This window comes from Oryx dammah, unplaced genomic scaffold, assembly GCF_014754425.2.
Source record: "Oryx dammah isolate SB20612 unplaced genomic scaffold, SCBI_Odam_1.1 HiC_scaffold_5, whole genome shotgun sequence".
In the NCBI taxonomy this organism is placed as follows: Eukaryota; Metazoa; Chordata; class Mammalia; order Artiodactyla; family Bovidae; genus Oryx; species Oryx dammah.
This window is the reverse complement of record NW_024070189.1, coordinates 104,798,263-104,811,913: the sequence shown is the minus strand read 5'-3', so window position 1 is coordinate 104,811,913 and position 13,651 is coordinate 104,798,263. Positions and strand designations below refer to the sequence as shown.

The 13,651-nt window shown below is 62.4% G+C and overlaps 1 protein-coding gene across 15 annotated transcripts in view; it reads right to left on the bottom strand.

Annotated features, from left to right (window-relative positions):
• The window catches only part of OBSCN (obscurin, cytoskeletal calmodulin and titin-interacting RhoGEF), a 211,153-nt gene that overhangs the window by 47,523 nt on the left and 149,979 nt on the right, over positions 1-13,651 (bottom strand). For 11 of the 15 annotated variants that reach the window (XM_040241284.1, XM_040241285.1, XM_040241291.1 and 8 more), the window contains 12 exons: positions 13,343-13,615; positions 12,451-12,720; positions 11,941-12,137; positions 11,690-11,765; positions 9,231-9,503; positions 7,934-8,200; positions 5,491-5,763; positions 4,486-4,761; positions 3,903-4,190; positions 3,509-3,784; positions 2,355-2,728; positions 767-1,619 (listed from right to left, as the gene is read on the bottom strand). In XM_040241284.1, the coding sequence (XP_040097218.1) occupies positions 767-1,619; positions 2,355-2,728; positions 3,509-3,784; positions 3,903-4,190; positions 4,486-4,761; positions 5,491-5,763; positions 7,934-8,200; positions 9,231-9,503; positions 11,690-11,765; positions 11,941-12,137; positions 12,451-12,720; positions 13,343-13,615 (3,696 nt within the window). The remainder of the gene's footprint in view (positions 1-766; positions 1,620-2,354; positions 2,729-3,508; positions 3,785-3,902; positions 4,191-4,485; positions 4,762-5,490; positions 5,764-7,933; positions 8,201-9,230; positions 9,504-11,689; positions 11,766-11,940; positions 12,138-12,450; positions 12,721-13,342; positions 13,616-13,651) is intronic. The other 4 variants (XM_040241286.1, XM_040241298.1, XM_040241289.1 and 1 more) reach the window with 2 other exon arrangements.

The following is a 13,651-nucleotide window of genomic DNA, read 5'->3' as shown; positions in this document are numbered from 1 at the left end:
AGCCCTGGGTTCCCCTCAGCTACCCCAGCTGCCAGCAGTTCAATGCTGCATGGCACCCATTCACGTGAGTGCTCACAGACTGGTGGCCAAACAGAATTCTCTCTCTGCCAATGGAGCTATCCCCTCCTCCCCATGCTCCAGAAGAATCCTCTCTTTGCCAGCCTGGTTCCCAAGCTCCCATGAGGTCAGAGAGATAGCAGACAAGAAATGGGGAGGAAGGGGAAGTAAAGGGAAGGCCAAGGCTGGCAGTCTGGAACTGGAAGCACACAAGCAGCTCAGAATTGAAGAGGAGGAATGATGCTGTGGGTTGTCAACGATACCTCCTTAGGGTATCATTACGATGGTAATCATTATGAGGGTAATGATGTTCCCTGTTAGAGAGACAGAAGTAAACTGCGAAATGACTTTTCAATTAACTTTAGTTGCCGGAGTGGGAAATGGGGTTCAGACTGGACTATGTGGGACCCTACTTTATATATAGATTACATCTCAAATCCTCATGGGGGAAAAAAATAAATCCCTAAACTCTAGGAAGTCAGTATTCCCGAACATATTTCATAGAATAGGACTCTGAGGCTCAAAGAGGCAGAGCTGGAATTTAAACTGAGCTTTGTCTCACCCCAAAGTCAGGGCTCTTTCCAGCTCAGTGGACCGCATCTGTGCACAACCAGAAGCTAAAGCCCAGCCACCTCCTTGAGTCTTCAGCTGATGCTGGATCGCCAGCCTGGCTTTGCTTGTCCTCCCCGCGTACAGCTTGCAGACTCACCAGCCTCTGCCGTCAGCACTGGCTCCAGGGGGGCTGAAGCGGGGGGTGCCACCTTGCCAATGCGCATCTCCACCCTGCGCGGTCCCAGCTCGGACAGGCTGATGTCCACGTGGATGCCCAACACGCCAAACATCTCCTGGAAGCGGCCGGCTGCCCGGCGGGCCTCCGCCAGCGTCTCAAAGCAGATGCAGATGGAGTGCTCGTCTTCGTGGTACGTCTGCCAGTCCCCAGGCTCCTCAGGCTCTGCCTTGCCCTCGTCAGCGCTGAAGAAGATCTCCTCGTCCGAGACCTCCGCCGGGCCTTTCGTGCGGAAGAGGCGGTGCAGCCGCCGGGCGGCCCGGCGGAAGGTGTCATCCAGCTCACCCCCGGAGGAGCTCTCGTTCTCACTCTCCGTGCCACTGACCACCACGTTGGCACTGTGGGCCACGTGGCCAAACTTGTTGCTCACCTGACAGGTGTAACGGCCAGCGTCGGCCCGGCCCAGGCTAGTGACCAGCAGAGAACAGGTGCCGTCTGCAAGCTGGTCAATGTGGTGGTGCCGGCTGTCCGTCAGTTCCACACCATCCTTCAGCCAGCGGGCGCGCACATCTGTCTTGCTGGACACGACACACTCCAGATGCAGGACGTCTCCCACCTGTGCCACGGTGTCCCCAAACGTGCAGCGGAGCACGGGCCCCTCCTGCTGCTGCATCTCCTTCCGGACCTTGTAACCCTTGAAGGCCGCCTGGATCTTCACTGCGGCCTGGTCCAAGGTCGGGTCACCCAGGCCCCCAGCACTCAGGTCTCCTGGTGGTGGGTGTACTGCAGGTGGCTTCTCCTGCGGCTTCCCAGAGGGGGCTGCTGGGGCCCCAGCCTGTGTGCACAGGCAAGGTAGGGTGCCTGAGGCCCAGGGCAGGCAAAGGGTGCGGCAGGGACACATGCAGGGCAGGGGGCAGCAGAGCCCGGGCCTCCTGCCCCAGCCCCACGCCTTGCTGCAGCATGCCTCCCGCCTACTAGTGAAGTCGCTCAGTTGTGTCCGACTCTTTGCGACCCCATTGGCTGTAGCCTACCAGGCTCCTCTGTCCATGGGATTTTCCAGGCAATAGTCCTGGAGTGGATTGCCATTTCCTTCTCCAAGGGATCTTCCCAACCCAGGGATCGAACCCAGGTCCCCCGCATTGTAGACAGGCGCTTAACCGTCTGAGCCACCAGGGAAGTCCTCTCCTACCTACTGCTTGCTCTCAACCACACTCCCTTCACTGAGGCCGAGCACCTGAGGGCTTCTGCTGCTGACAGAAAGCAAGTCTACCCTCCCTGAAACTGCTTTCCCCAGAGGGGGGCAGAGCTGTGAGGAATACCACAGAGAGATTGGTTCCAGCTCTTCAGGAAAAGCGCTTTAACAGCCACATGGGTGGATGGATGGGTAGGGGAATCGTAGCTGGGTCGGTAGCTGGATGACCCATAGATGGGCAGATGGTAGGTGGGAAAATGACTGGATAAATGAGTGCTGGATGGACTGACGGACAGACAGTGGGAAGACGATGTGTGGATGAGTGGCAAAAATCTAAGAAACGTGGGCCTCTCCTTGCAGGTCAAGCGGGAGACTCACCTTGCAGGCCAGTGGCGAGGTGCTGGGCCTCCCAGCCTTCTTGAGGTAGGTAACCAGCGAAGGCGTGCCTGCACGGGACTCATCGTCAGAGCTGGTGTGCGAGAGGTCGGCCTCGCCCGTGCGCGCCAGCTCGTCGGCCGTGGAGTACTCCTCTGAGAGGTCAGGCGCGGCCTCCTCGGCCTCCTGCCGTGGGCCCTGCGGGCGGCCGTCCTCCTCAGGCAGCTCGCTGATGGAGTCTAGCGTGGGCTCGCGGCTCATGCGGCGCTTCCGGGCCAGCGCCTCCCACAGCAGGTGCAGGTCGCCCTCCTGGGCTGCCTCAGGGGGCAGGCTGGGCTGAGCAGGGCCCTCCTCCCCAGATTCTGGGCTCAGCACCACTGAGGAGGACGGGAGACTGGTCAGTTAGACAAGCACAGCGACGCCAGGCCGGCCCTGGCTACTGACCACAGCTCCCTTTAGAGGCCTCTGCTGCCTGCCTGCTCCAGTACTCTTGCCTGGAAAATCCCATAGATGGAGGAACCTGGTAGGCTACAGTCCATGGGGTCGCTACGAGTCAGACACGACTGAACGACTTCACTTTCACTTTTCACTTTCATGCTTTGGAGAAGGAAATGGTAACCCACTCCAGTGTTCTTGCCTGGAGAATCCCAGGGACGAGGGAGCCTGGTGGGCTGCCGTCTATGGGGTTGCACAGAGTCAGACACGACTGAAGCGACTTAGCAGCAGCTGCCTGCCTGGGCCCCGAGAGCTCAGATGCACAATCTTGACAAGGTTTTAGAGGCTCTGAACGGCCCTCTCTAGGCCTCATTCTCCCTCTTGCACGAGAGCGAGTGAACACAGGAAACCCCAGGCCAGGGGCAGAGCAGGTGCAGGGGGCTCAGACAGCAGGCATCCAAGGATTCAAAGAGCCAGCAGGGGGCACCAAGGGGGGGCATCGACCAGGGGACAATGTGACCTCAGATGTCAGTGATATGGGCTCTGACAGGAGGCTGAGCCACACTGATTGGTGCATCTCTACACCCTAGGCCTCAGTCCTTAATGTGAGGGATGTCTGTCCAGCAGTTTCTCAAGAGAGGGCCAGTGAGGAAGCGGGTTGGCCCACTCCACACCCCAGGGCTCCTTCCTCCCTTCCACACAGCAGGCCCCGGGAGACATACCTTGGAAAGCAGCAGCTGACCCAGAGGCTGAGTCCCGTGCAGGGGCGCAACGGTACTCTCCCTGGTCCTCTGCGGAGAAGCCCCGGATCAGCAGCATCTGCCGCTGGCCCTGGTGGAGCAGCTGGAAGTGCCCGCTCGGCTGGACGCGCTCTGTCCCCTTCAGCCAGACGACCTCACCCGCCTCAGCCACCTCACACTCCAGACATACGTCTTCCCCGGCCACCACCTGCCGGCTCTCGGGGGCAGGGGCTGCAGGCCTGGGCTCCAGGGGCTCTGCTGGGAACACGAATCTGGGTCAGCAAGGGTGCGGGCGGGGACCCTCAGCTGAGAGAGGCTTTGAGGGCTGCAAGCTGGGCCCCCGCCCTCGTCAACCAAGACTAAGACAGCCACTCACCGAGCTTCACCATCTGGGGCAGGTACACGGGCTCCCCAGCACCTGCCGGGCCCACTGCAGCCACACGGAAGCGGTAGGTCTCCCCAGGGGCCAGGCCAGCCACCACACACTCAGGCCCGGGCACCAGATCCTGGCACAGCTGCCACTCTCCCGTGGCTGCTGCCTTCATCTCCACCCGGTAGCCACGGAGACCCCCTCCGCCATCGCTCGTGGGGGCCACCCAGGACAATGTCACGGAGCTGCCGCTGCGCCCCACCACCTCTGCGTCCTCTGGGGGGTCGGGGAGGCCTGTGGGCCGGGGAGGAGGTGGTCAGGGCAGCAGCGGGCAGCCTGCACCCGCAGACCTGCCCACGCTGGTGTCTGCTCCCGAGTCCTGTGAGCAGCTGTGCCCTCAGCCTCGTCTTTCTGCGGGGCTGACAATGGTGCACTGGAGTCACAGGAAGAGTGTGTGCCCCGAGCCCACTCCGCGGGTGGGGCCACAGACAGCCCCCAACAGCTTCTGAAGTGGAAATGCCTCGTCCCCCCACCCACCTCCCCCAGCGCCCTGGGCCCGAGCTGCGGCAGGCAGGCTCAAGCCACCCACCCAGGACAGTGAGCCTCGCGGAGGCGACAGCATCGTGAGCAGCAAAGGTGACCTCGCCGGCGTGGTGCGGCTGGGCCCGGTGCAGCAACAGGGCGTGGTGGCTGCCGTCAGCAGCCACGGTCCAGTCCGCGTCATCGGGCTGCACGGAGGCTCCGTTTATGTACCAAGTCGCCTCGCCCACAGGCACCGTCTCACTAAGGGTGCAGCTGAAGCTGGCCTGCCCCCCGGCGCGCACGGTCACATCCTGGGGCGCCTCCAAGACCTCCAGACGCCAGCCTGTGGGGCGGGGTAGGGTGGCAGTGTGAGCACAGGGCCAGGGGGGCCTGGGGGCACTCAGAGACACCCACGTCACCCCCGGCCCACAGCCCCAGAGCAGAGGAGGGCGCCTAGCCTCCCGCTCCTCCCACCTCTGGGAGCAGCCTCAGAGATCAACGTCCCCAACACGACCACCCCGCACTCTCCTGTCTCCGAGATCACTGCCCTTCCCAGAGGCCCCAGCTCCCCCAGCTCCCTCCACCCCCCACCAAGCAGCCAGGTGCCCAGTGGAGGATTCCCTATGACCCCTGCTGCCCCAGCCCTTGCCTATGACCCCCAGCCAAATATCCAATGGGGGGCGTCTCAGGAACCTAGCCCCTCTCCTGTGACCCCAGCCCCCACACCTCCCCCACAAGGTGACATCTCCTGGGGGGGCTCTGAGAGGCTCAGGTGCCCCGTGTCCCCAGCCTCCTCACCACCCCCTGCACCCGAGCAGCGTGGGATCTGGTGAGAGAGGTGAAGAGTCCCACACAGGGGCTCGAGCCCACCCCGTCCCACCCCGCTGCGGCGTGCAGTATTTAGGAGGACGGGTCTGAGAGAGATGCACCCCTGTGGTCCCAGCATCAACTCCAGCACCCCTGATGTGGGTCATCCCCTGGGCACCCCCGACCCCTACCCTCCTGCACTCCCGCAGGGGGACATCAGCTGGGGGACCACAGAGAACCGCCCTCCCGAGCCCACAAGTCTGACCTCTGACGGTGAGGAAGGCAGACGTCACCATGTCCCCCGCCAGGAAGGTCACGCGGCAGCTGTCCTGTGGCCGCAGGTTTTTGAGCAGCAGCAGGTGCCGCAGGCCGTTCTCGAAGTAGACCACCTCGGCATTGTCAGAGGTGTGCACGGGCTCATCGTCCAGCAGCCAGGTGTGGGCGGCCACCTCCGGCTGGGACAGGACGCACTCGAACAGCGCCTCGCCGCCCTCGGGCGCCTCCACGTTTTCCAGGCCCTTCACCACCGTGTTCTTGGCTGCAGAAAGACAGTGGCTCAAGGCGTGCTCAGGGCTTTTCCTACCCAGCACCCCAAGAGTCGTGTGGGAGAGCCCCCCTCAGCACGAAGGGCCTCAGAGGATGCGGCCAGGGGAAGGGTGTCTGGGTGTCCACCAGGAGCCACACAGGGACGCCCTAAGGCCCTGGCCATCCCCACACAGGGACGCCCTAAGGCCCTGGCCATCCCCACACACGGACATCCTAAGGCCCTGACCATCCCCACGCCGTCACCAGGCCTTGGTTAGGAAGGAGAGTCCGCTCCACCTAACAGGTAAGAAGCCTCACAAATGTTCACAGACTGAAAACTCACCCGAGGGTGCAGCCAGGCTCAAAAGCAGAGGCTTATGCCTCTCAGCTCTGCTGCAGCATGGGCCTCCGGAAAACTGTTCCCTTCCTTTCCTCCCCCAGCCAGGGCTAGCAGACCCACTGGGCTGCTCCCCTCACTCACTCGGACCAGACATATCTGTGCCCTCATTCTCAGCCTGCTCCAGCTCTCCTGTACACAGAGGCCAGGAGTCAGTGACGAGCAGCTATGCACGTTCTGCGGAAGCCAGGGTGTCAGGCCTGGGCATGCCAGGCCCCAGATTCAGCTCAGCACCTGGGCCCCAAGGGCTTGCCACCTCCGAGAGCCCATTCCCATGACGGGCCCCTGGTACTGACACCAGTGCCTTCAAGCTCCGGGGGGCTTCTTGGAGGAGGCAGATCTCTGAGGATGGGCGTGACTGAGCCAGGAAGGGGAGGTGTCCAGGAAGCAGAAGCACCTGGAGGGGACACTATGGTGGGAATGAATAGGGATGGGTGGGGGGCAGCAGGGAGCCAGGCCAGTGGAGCAAAGGACACAAAGCAAGGTGAGGGGCGGCAGCCAGGAGAGGAGTCGGGCAGGAATGGAGCACAACGGCACCCAAGGCTGCACAGGACGCTGCGGAGGTCTGGACCTCCCCAGAGCCGAGGGCCCACAGCGCCCATCCACATCCTTCTCGCTGCACTCCTGGCCCAGGTCTGCTCACGTCCTAGGCCAGACTCCCCCGTATCCCTGGCTCCTTTATTCCCCGAGTCAGAACTGACAGAACCCATAGGGACTTAGGGATGCAGTGTCCCACATCGCCGCTGTGCTCGGATGGCCGTGCCAGCCAGATCAAGGCTGCGGCTGCTCTCGGCAGCGATGAATGGTGGGGGTGGGGGTCGGGGGAGGGGGAAGGTTGGGCCTACAGTCACTGCTGGAGCTCACCCTCCTTAACTCCTATTTCTACACAATCCCAGATTTTACAGCAGCAGTGGCGAGCCCCTGAGGCCTCCCTCCTGCCGTCTCCTGCATTTCGTTCTCTACTCCCCGCCTGGGGCCCAAAGGCTCTGCCCCAGCTGCCTCCTTCAGACCAGCTCACACTGCAGCTGCTTCCCACAGCTCCCATCACAGTCCTTCACCTTCCACAGGAAAGCCACCAGTGGAGGGAGGGAGCTTTGTCTGCCCACTATTGGGCCCCCAGGGGCCGAACAAAAGGTGTTTAACAATGTAGCTGTTGAAGTAGTCTGTGAATGGAATCTGAGTGACCTCAGGGGGACCGTGACCCAGACCGGGCCCCACCGGCTCTTCCCGTTTTGGATGGCCCCTGACAACTGCCAGCTCTCACCACTGGGAACATTTCAGGTTTTCCCAATCGAACGTGGCTGCAGCCAAATGACACCCCCTCCCCTGCAGAGCTGCTCCGTGTCCCCCATGGGGTATCCCTGCTGTGCTGCAAATGGGGAAGTGGGGCTCACCAGCCCAGGAAGGGGCAGTGCTGGGGTCTGAACCCGGGACTCAGGGAGTCAGCCCAGTGGCCCTCCTCTGCTCTAGGACCCAGCCCCGTCTACGGTCCCAAAGGCCCCAGACCTGCTCATCTACCTGCCAGCCTCGGCCTCCATCCCTCCCCGACAGGGTGTTTGGGATGCAGATCCTTCGAGCAGCCTCTGCCCCGTGTTTCCCAGCTGTTCCATCAGACTGCTTGGGGACGAGAAGGGGTCTGGGTGGGTGGGCTCAGGGCCTAGGATCTGCCTCCTGGGAGCCCCTCTTTCCCGCGTCCTGTCACTGCCTGCCACTCCGCCGGCACGGCTCGGCGTGGGCCTCAGCGCAGCTGTCCTGGGCCCGGGGGCTGCCCGCCAGGCGGCCTCACCTTGCACTTGCAGCAGGGCCACCACGCGGGTGCCCGCGGCCTCGCAAGAATAGATGCCGCTGTCACAGGGCAAGGCCGGCCTGAAAGACAGCCTGGCCACGGTCCAGTCCTGCTCTATGACGACACGGCGCCCGTCCGCACACACCGCCTGCTCGTCCATCTTCCAGGTGGCCTGCACGGGCCGTGAGTACTGGCAGAGGAGCTCGGCCGGGCCGCCCTCCTCCACTGCCAGGTCCCGCATGGCGCTGACCACTTCCACCGTGGGATCTGTCGGCCGACAGGCCGGGCACGCGTCAGCCGGAGCCGCGTGGCTGCGGCCCGCCCACCCTCTGCAGTCAGCGTCAGCGACTCAGAGGCAAGCAGAAGCAGGGCTCCGGCGGAAGGGGGACCCGCCCAGCGACCCAGAGCCCTCTGCGTGGGGCCAATCTTGCCCCCTCGCCCCCCCGCTTGCAGCAGACTGCACTGTTCGTTCAGTCTCTATCTGCTGGGTCCCTCCTACCACTGGTCCCTCTGAGCCCCCACTTCCTCTAGCCCTGGTGCCCCAGTAGGACACAAAACCCACACCTGAAAGCCCTCGGGCCCGTTCAGGATAAAAACCTCTGCTGAGCACGGGGCATCCCCAGTCCAACTCACCCCTTCTCCAGGGGCCTTGTCGCCCACCCCCTCGGGGAGCCCACCCCACCTCCACTTGCTGACATCCCATTCTACAAATAGGCTGCCCTGGGATCTGGGCAAGTGCCCACGTTTACTGTGCAAAAGCACAGAGGAGGCCAGTTGAGAAACTGGGCCCCAGGTGGTTGAAACAACACTGGGCTGTTGTGCCAAGAATGCCCAATACCTCTACTGAGAGCGGGCTGAGGGAGTTCCCTGGGAAGTCCGCTGCCCTCTCCAATGGCTAGCTCTTTCCCAGAAAGGCACAAGACTCTGACCAAACCCAGAGCAGCAGAAGCAGCTACAAGCAAGGACAGTGCAGGCCAAGCCCGGGGCTGGGAAGGCTGCCTTCACCTCCAGGCTGCTCTCTGGATGTGTGCCCGAGGAAGGGGCAGCCAGGCCCAGGGCCCCGTGAGCAGGTGGGCACGGGGTCGGCCTCCAGCACCACTGCTGAGTCCGACCTTCTTTCTCATCCACCAGCTAGGACTGCTGCCTGCCCACAGCGCCCACCCCTGGCACACATGGAAAGATGCCCCCTGCATCCTGGGGGTCAGTCCCCAAATCCCCACCCAGGAAGCCCGCAGGAAGCGTGCAGGGGTAGCAGAGCAGAAGTTCCAGCACAGGGCAGGGTCCCATCGGCTGGTACCTTTGACCAACAACTTGGCCCTGGAGACCAGGGACCCTGCTCGGTAGGTGACGGTGCCTGAGTCAGCCACCCCCAGGCCTGAGAGCGTGAGGGAGTGGACGGTCCCATCACGCACGGAGATGGCACTCTGGGGGCCGTCCTGCAGCAGGGTCCCATCCAGCCACCAGTGGGCCTCCGGCCCACCTGCACGGGACACCTCGCAGGAGAATGTGGCCACCTCCCCCGCAAAGACGTCCACGTTCTGTAAGCCACGTACCAGGCACGGTGCTGCCTCTGTGCGAGAGGGCAAAAGGAGGGGAGATGGGGTGCCCTGGGTCTGCGGGGCCACACCACGGTCCACCATTTGGGGCTAACCTGGGTCCACCATGCTGGATGCAGCCTGGGGATGGGGTGTAGAGATTGACCCTGGCCAGCTGGCACCCCCTGCTCACGGGATGAGACAAGGAGACCACCCACAGTGAGTCTGTGGAGAGCCATCTCAGCCCCCCTGCACCCTACAGCGCCCTTCACGACATGTTTGACTCCATCAAATGAGACCAATGTCCGCATCTACACCCTTTTCAGTGAGGGAGAACTGACAAACCTCGAGTCCCATGGAAGCGATCCTTAAGGGTTTGGGGCAGCAGAGAAAGGGGAAGTCGTGGGACCCACCTCTCTGAGAGGCAGAGGGTCTGCTAGGGAAGTGAGCCCTACTTCCTGGGCTTCGGAAGCAGATGCTTCTCCCATCCTCAGAGGGCTATGTGTCCAGAGGTCCCCTAAGGTGCCCTGGCCCCGAGGTTCTGGGGCCCTAGTGCAGAATGGCATCCTTCCCTGACCTGCTACACAGCGTGTGAGTCCAGGGGGCTTCCCAGACCCTGCTGTGTGCTGGCACACCCACCCCAGCCAGGCCCTCCCCCACCATGTCCCTCCCAGGCATGCACATCGACACGCCTGTCCCAGGCCCACGCCAGTCACTCCATGTCCTCACAGGCGTGCACATCTAACCACACCCCTAACCTGTCCGCCAGCTCCCTATTCCATCTCCAACACGGTTCCCGAGTCTGCCCATCCTCGCCACCCTAGGCTCATAGCTCTGTCTGAAGCCACAGCTCATGTCTGTATGTGAGCCAGCTCACCACAAACGGGCAGGGCCAAGGTACGACCCTGCAAGTGGGGCCTGCAAGACCCAACCCCGCTCCATGCTGCCCCTCACAGATGCCCACTCTGACGACACACGAGGCCCTTCCCACCCAGCTCTGCTCAGGACACCCAGGATACGGCCCTCTCCCGGCGTCCAGCTTGAGGACGCTGCATTCTGGAGCCTTTCCCAGCCCTAGAGGCCACAGAGCTGGCACAAGAAAACTCATGGTGGGGACACCAGGGGCTCAGGGCACACTTTCCTGCCCCACTCCTCCCCCAGCAGACTGGGGACTCCCTGAGGGCAGAGCTGCATCTGGCCCCTCTCAAGGTAGACAATAAACATATGATGGACAGATAATGGGTGGATGACGGGTGGAAGACTAGATAGTGGACGGATAGGTGGATGAACAGGTAGATGGTAGACGTACGGATGGGTGGCCAGACGGACATAAGGAAGGATGGCAGCAGAATGATGGTTAGATGGATGGGCTGATGGCTGATGGTGCGTGGATGGTAGACAGATGGGTAGATACCAAATGCATGGGTAGATGGTGCATGGATGTATGGATAATGATGAACAGACAATGGTGCGTGGATAAACACATACCTCATAGATAACAGACTGTGGCTGGATAGACAGAGAATGGATGGTGGATGAATGGATGGGTAGTTGAATAGATGGATGTGGGATAAACGGATGGACAGACAGAATAGAAGGAGGGATGGATAAATTCATGGATGCAAGCACAGGCAGATGAATGGATAAGCGGTGGATGGGTTGATGGTCAAGAGATGGCAGAGGGATGGGACCAATACGCAAACCAGGAGCAGAACAGCAGGTGAGGGGGAGGCATTCAGAGTTGACCAATTCTGGGGACAAAGTATAACAAGTTGAAGGTCCTTAAATCTTATTTTCCATGTCTGGTTCAGCATCTTTCAAAGCACTCACGTGTCCCAGGTGTGCTATTGGACCAACATCTGAGAGCCTGTCAGGTACGCAGGTGTGTATAAATAAGAGCACGGGAACCTAAATCGCAGGAGTAGCTATATGGCGGGTAGAAGCCCAGAAGACCCTGCCTCGACCTCAGGGCCCAAGTCCCCACCTTCCCCCTACACACAGCCCGGCTCCTACGTGAAGACTCCCTCACACACCAGAATTTCTCAAGCTTATCTTCACTAGCCCACCTCCAGTGGCTCTAGCGGTCAAGGGTGCAAAATTGCCAACCCGCAGCAAGATCACTGCAGGAAGGCTCAGATTTCTGGCCTCAGCACCTGCCAACAGTTCCTCGAGTAGGGACATGCACAAGTGGGGAGGCTGGCTGCAGGAGGGGGCTGCCCACCTGTGACCTTCAGCTGGGCCTCCGAGCGACATGAGCCCACTTGGAAACTGATGGTTCCAGCGTCCTCAAGGGTCACCTGATGGAACAGAGATGCACGTGTCAGGCTGGCACTGCCACTTCGACCACCCCGACTTTGCAAGTCCCCAGCCCAACTGCACTGGAGCTGGAAACTTCCCTCTCTCCCAGCCTTTGGGGGAGCAGGCGGAAGGCCCCGGAAGCACTGCAGGGCACAGGAGGTCTGGGAACACCACCTTGTGCAGGGTGAGCGAGTGGAGTGTGCCGTGCTCCACCGTGATGTCGTTCATCTCGTTGGCCTGCAGGGGCACGCCTCCCAGGGCCCAGTGGGCCTCCTGGCCCAACGCCCTCGACAGTCGGCACCGGAAGTGGGCATCCTGGCCCTCGCTGAGCTGAGCGTCCTGCAGGGGCTCCAGGATGGTCACCTCAGGAACTGCACGGGGTGAGGGCGGGGTAGGGGCACGGCATCAGCCTCCGTGTCGGAGATGCCCCGCCCCGCACCATAAGAGCCACCTCCCAGGGCCCCGGGCCTGCCCCCAGCATCCCAGCCCCAACTCCTGAAGACAGGCACACACTGGGGGCCACTCTACTGCAACATCTTGGGTCACCCCAGAATCAGTCATTTAGCGCCAGCTCCCCACCCTCAAAGGCAGGAAGCCTTGCCATCTCTCACTGTCCCCCGACAAGGTCTTAACCAAGGTGGGGGGTTCCGGCCTGCAAGTGCAGTGAAGCCCGGCTCCTGCTACCTCGGACGGTGAGCTGGGCAGAGGACGTGTGGCGGCCCACGTGGAAGGAGACAGTGCCCGCGTCCTCCGGGGTCACGCTCTTCAGCCGCAGTGTGTGGGTGCGGCCACCCCGCACCGCTACTTCGGTCACCTCGTTGCTCTGCAGCGGCAGGCCCTGCAGGCGCCACTCCGCATCCACGCCAGCCTGTGACACCTCGCAGCTGAACTCTGCTTCCCCATCAGCCTGGACCTCGGTGTCAACCAGGCCCCGCACGATGGTCACCTCAGGCTCTGGCGGGCAAAGGGGGCCTTCACCAGCCAGGTCAGAGCACCCAAGCCAAGCTCCCATGTCCCCGACCCCAACTCCTTCCCAGGAAGCCTCCCAGGCACTCTCACACTCATCTCCTGCCACAGCCTCTGCCTGCCCCATGGGGGATTCAGCACCCACTGTGCTCACAAACACAGCTCCCTCTCGTGACACTGAGCTCCTGGGGACAGGGCTGGGCTGGGGGTGCCTCTGCTGGGAGGAAGCAGGCGGCTGTGGGGTGGGGGGCTGCTTGTGCGCCTTCCCAGCCTGTGGCCAGCCTTGCCCTGGCTGGGACATGATGGAAGCGAGACCTTCAGGACAGACAGGAGCTCAGAGAGAGTGAACCAGGCCTGGCTGCCCCGCCTGCAGGCGGGGGGTGGGGGTGGGAGGCAGGGCGGTAAGCGGGGCGACAATCCCCTCCAGTGACGCTCTCCTGTAGGCACACCAGCACAGAGCAGCGCAGAGGTGGGCAAGCCTGTGCCCCAAAGGCCTGAGAGCCACCCCGGAAGAGCAGCTGGTGAGGGGCTGCTGAGGGAGCCGGCGTGCCCCCGTGCCCCCACGGCAGCGGCAGCTGCGAGGGCGGTGGGTGAGGCAGGGGGCGCTCACCTTTGACTTTGAGGAAGGCCAAAGTCTTCTGGCTGCCCACCATGCAGCTGTACTCGCCCACGTCCTTGGCCTCAAGCCCATGGATCAGCAGCTCACACGTGGCCCCCTGGCGCCGCATCTCATACTTGGGACTCATGTGCAGCTCCACACCCTCCTTGAGCCACAGCACGGGGGCCCCAGCCTCCGAATCACTCAGCTGGCAGCAAAGCCTGGCCACACCGCCTGCCTCCTGCTCTGTACTCTGCAGCTCCGTCTTAAACACGGGCCTGGGGGCTGGGGGGAGCAGGGAGGGCACTCAGAGCTGCTCAT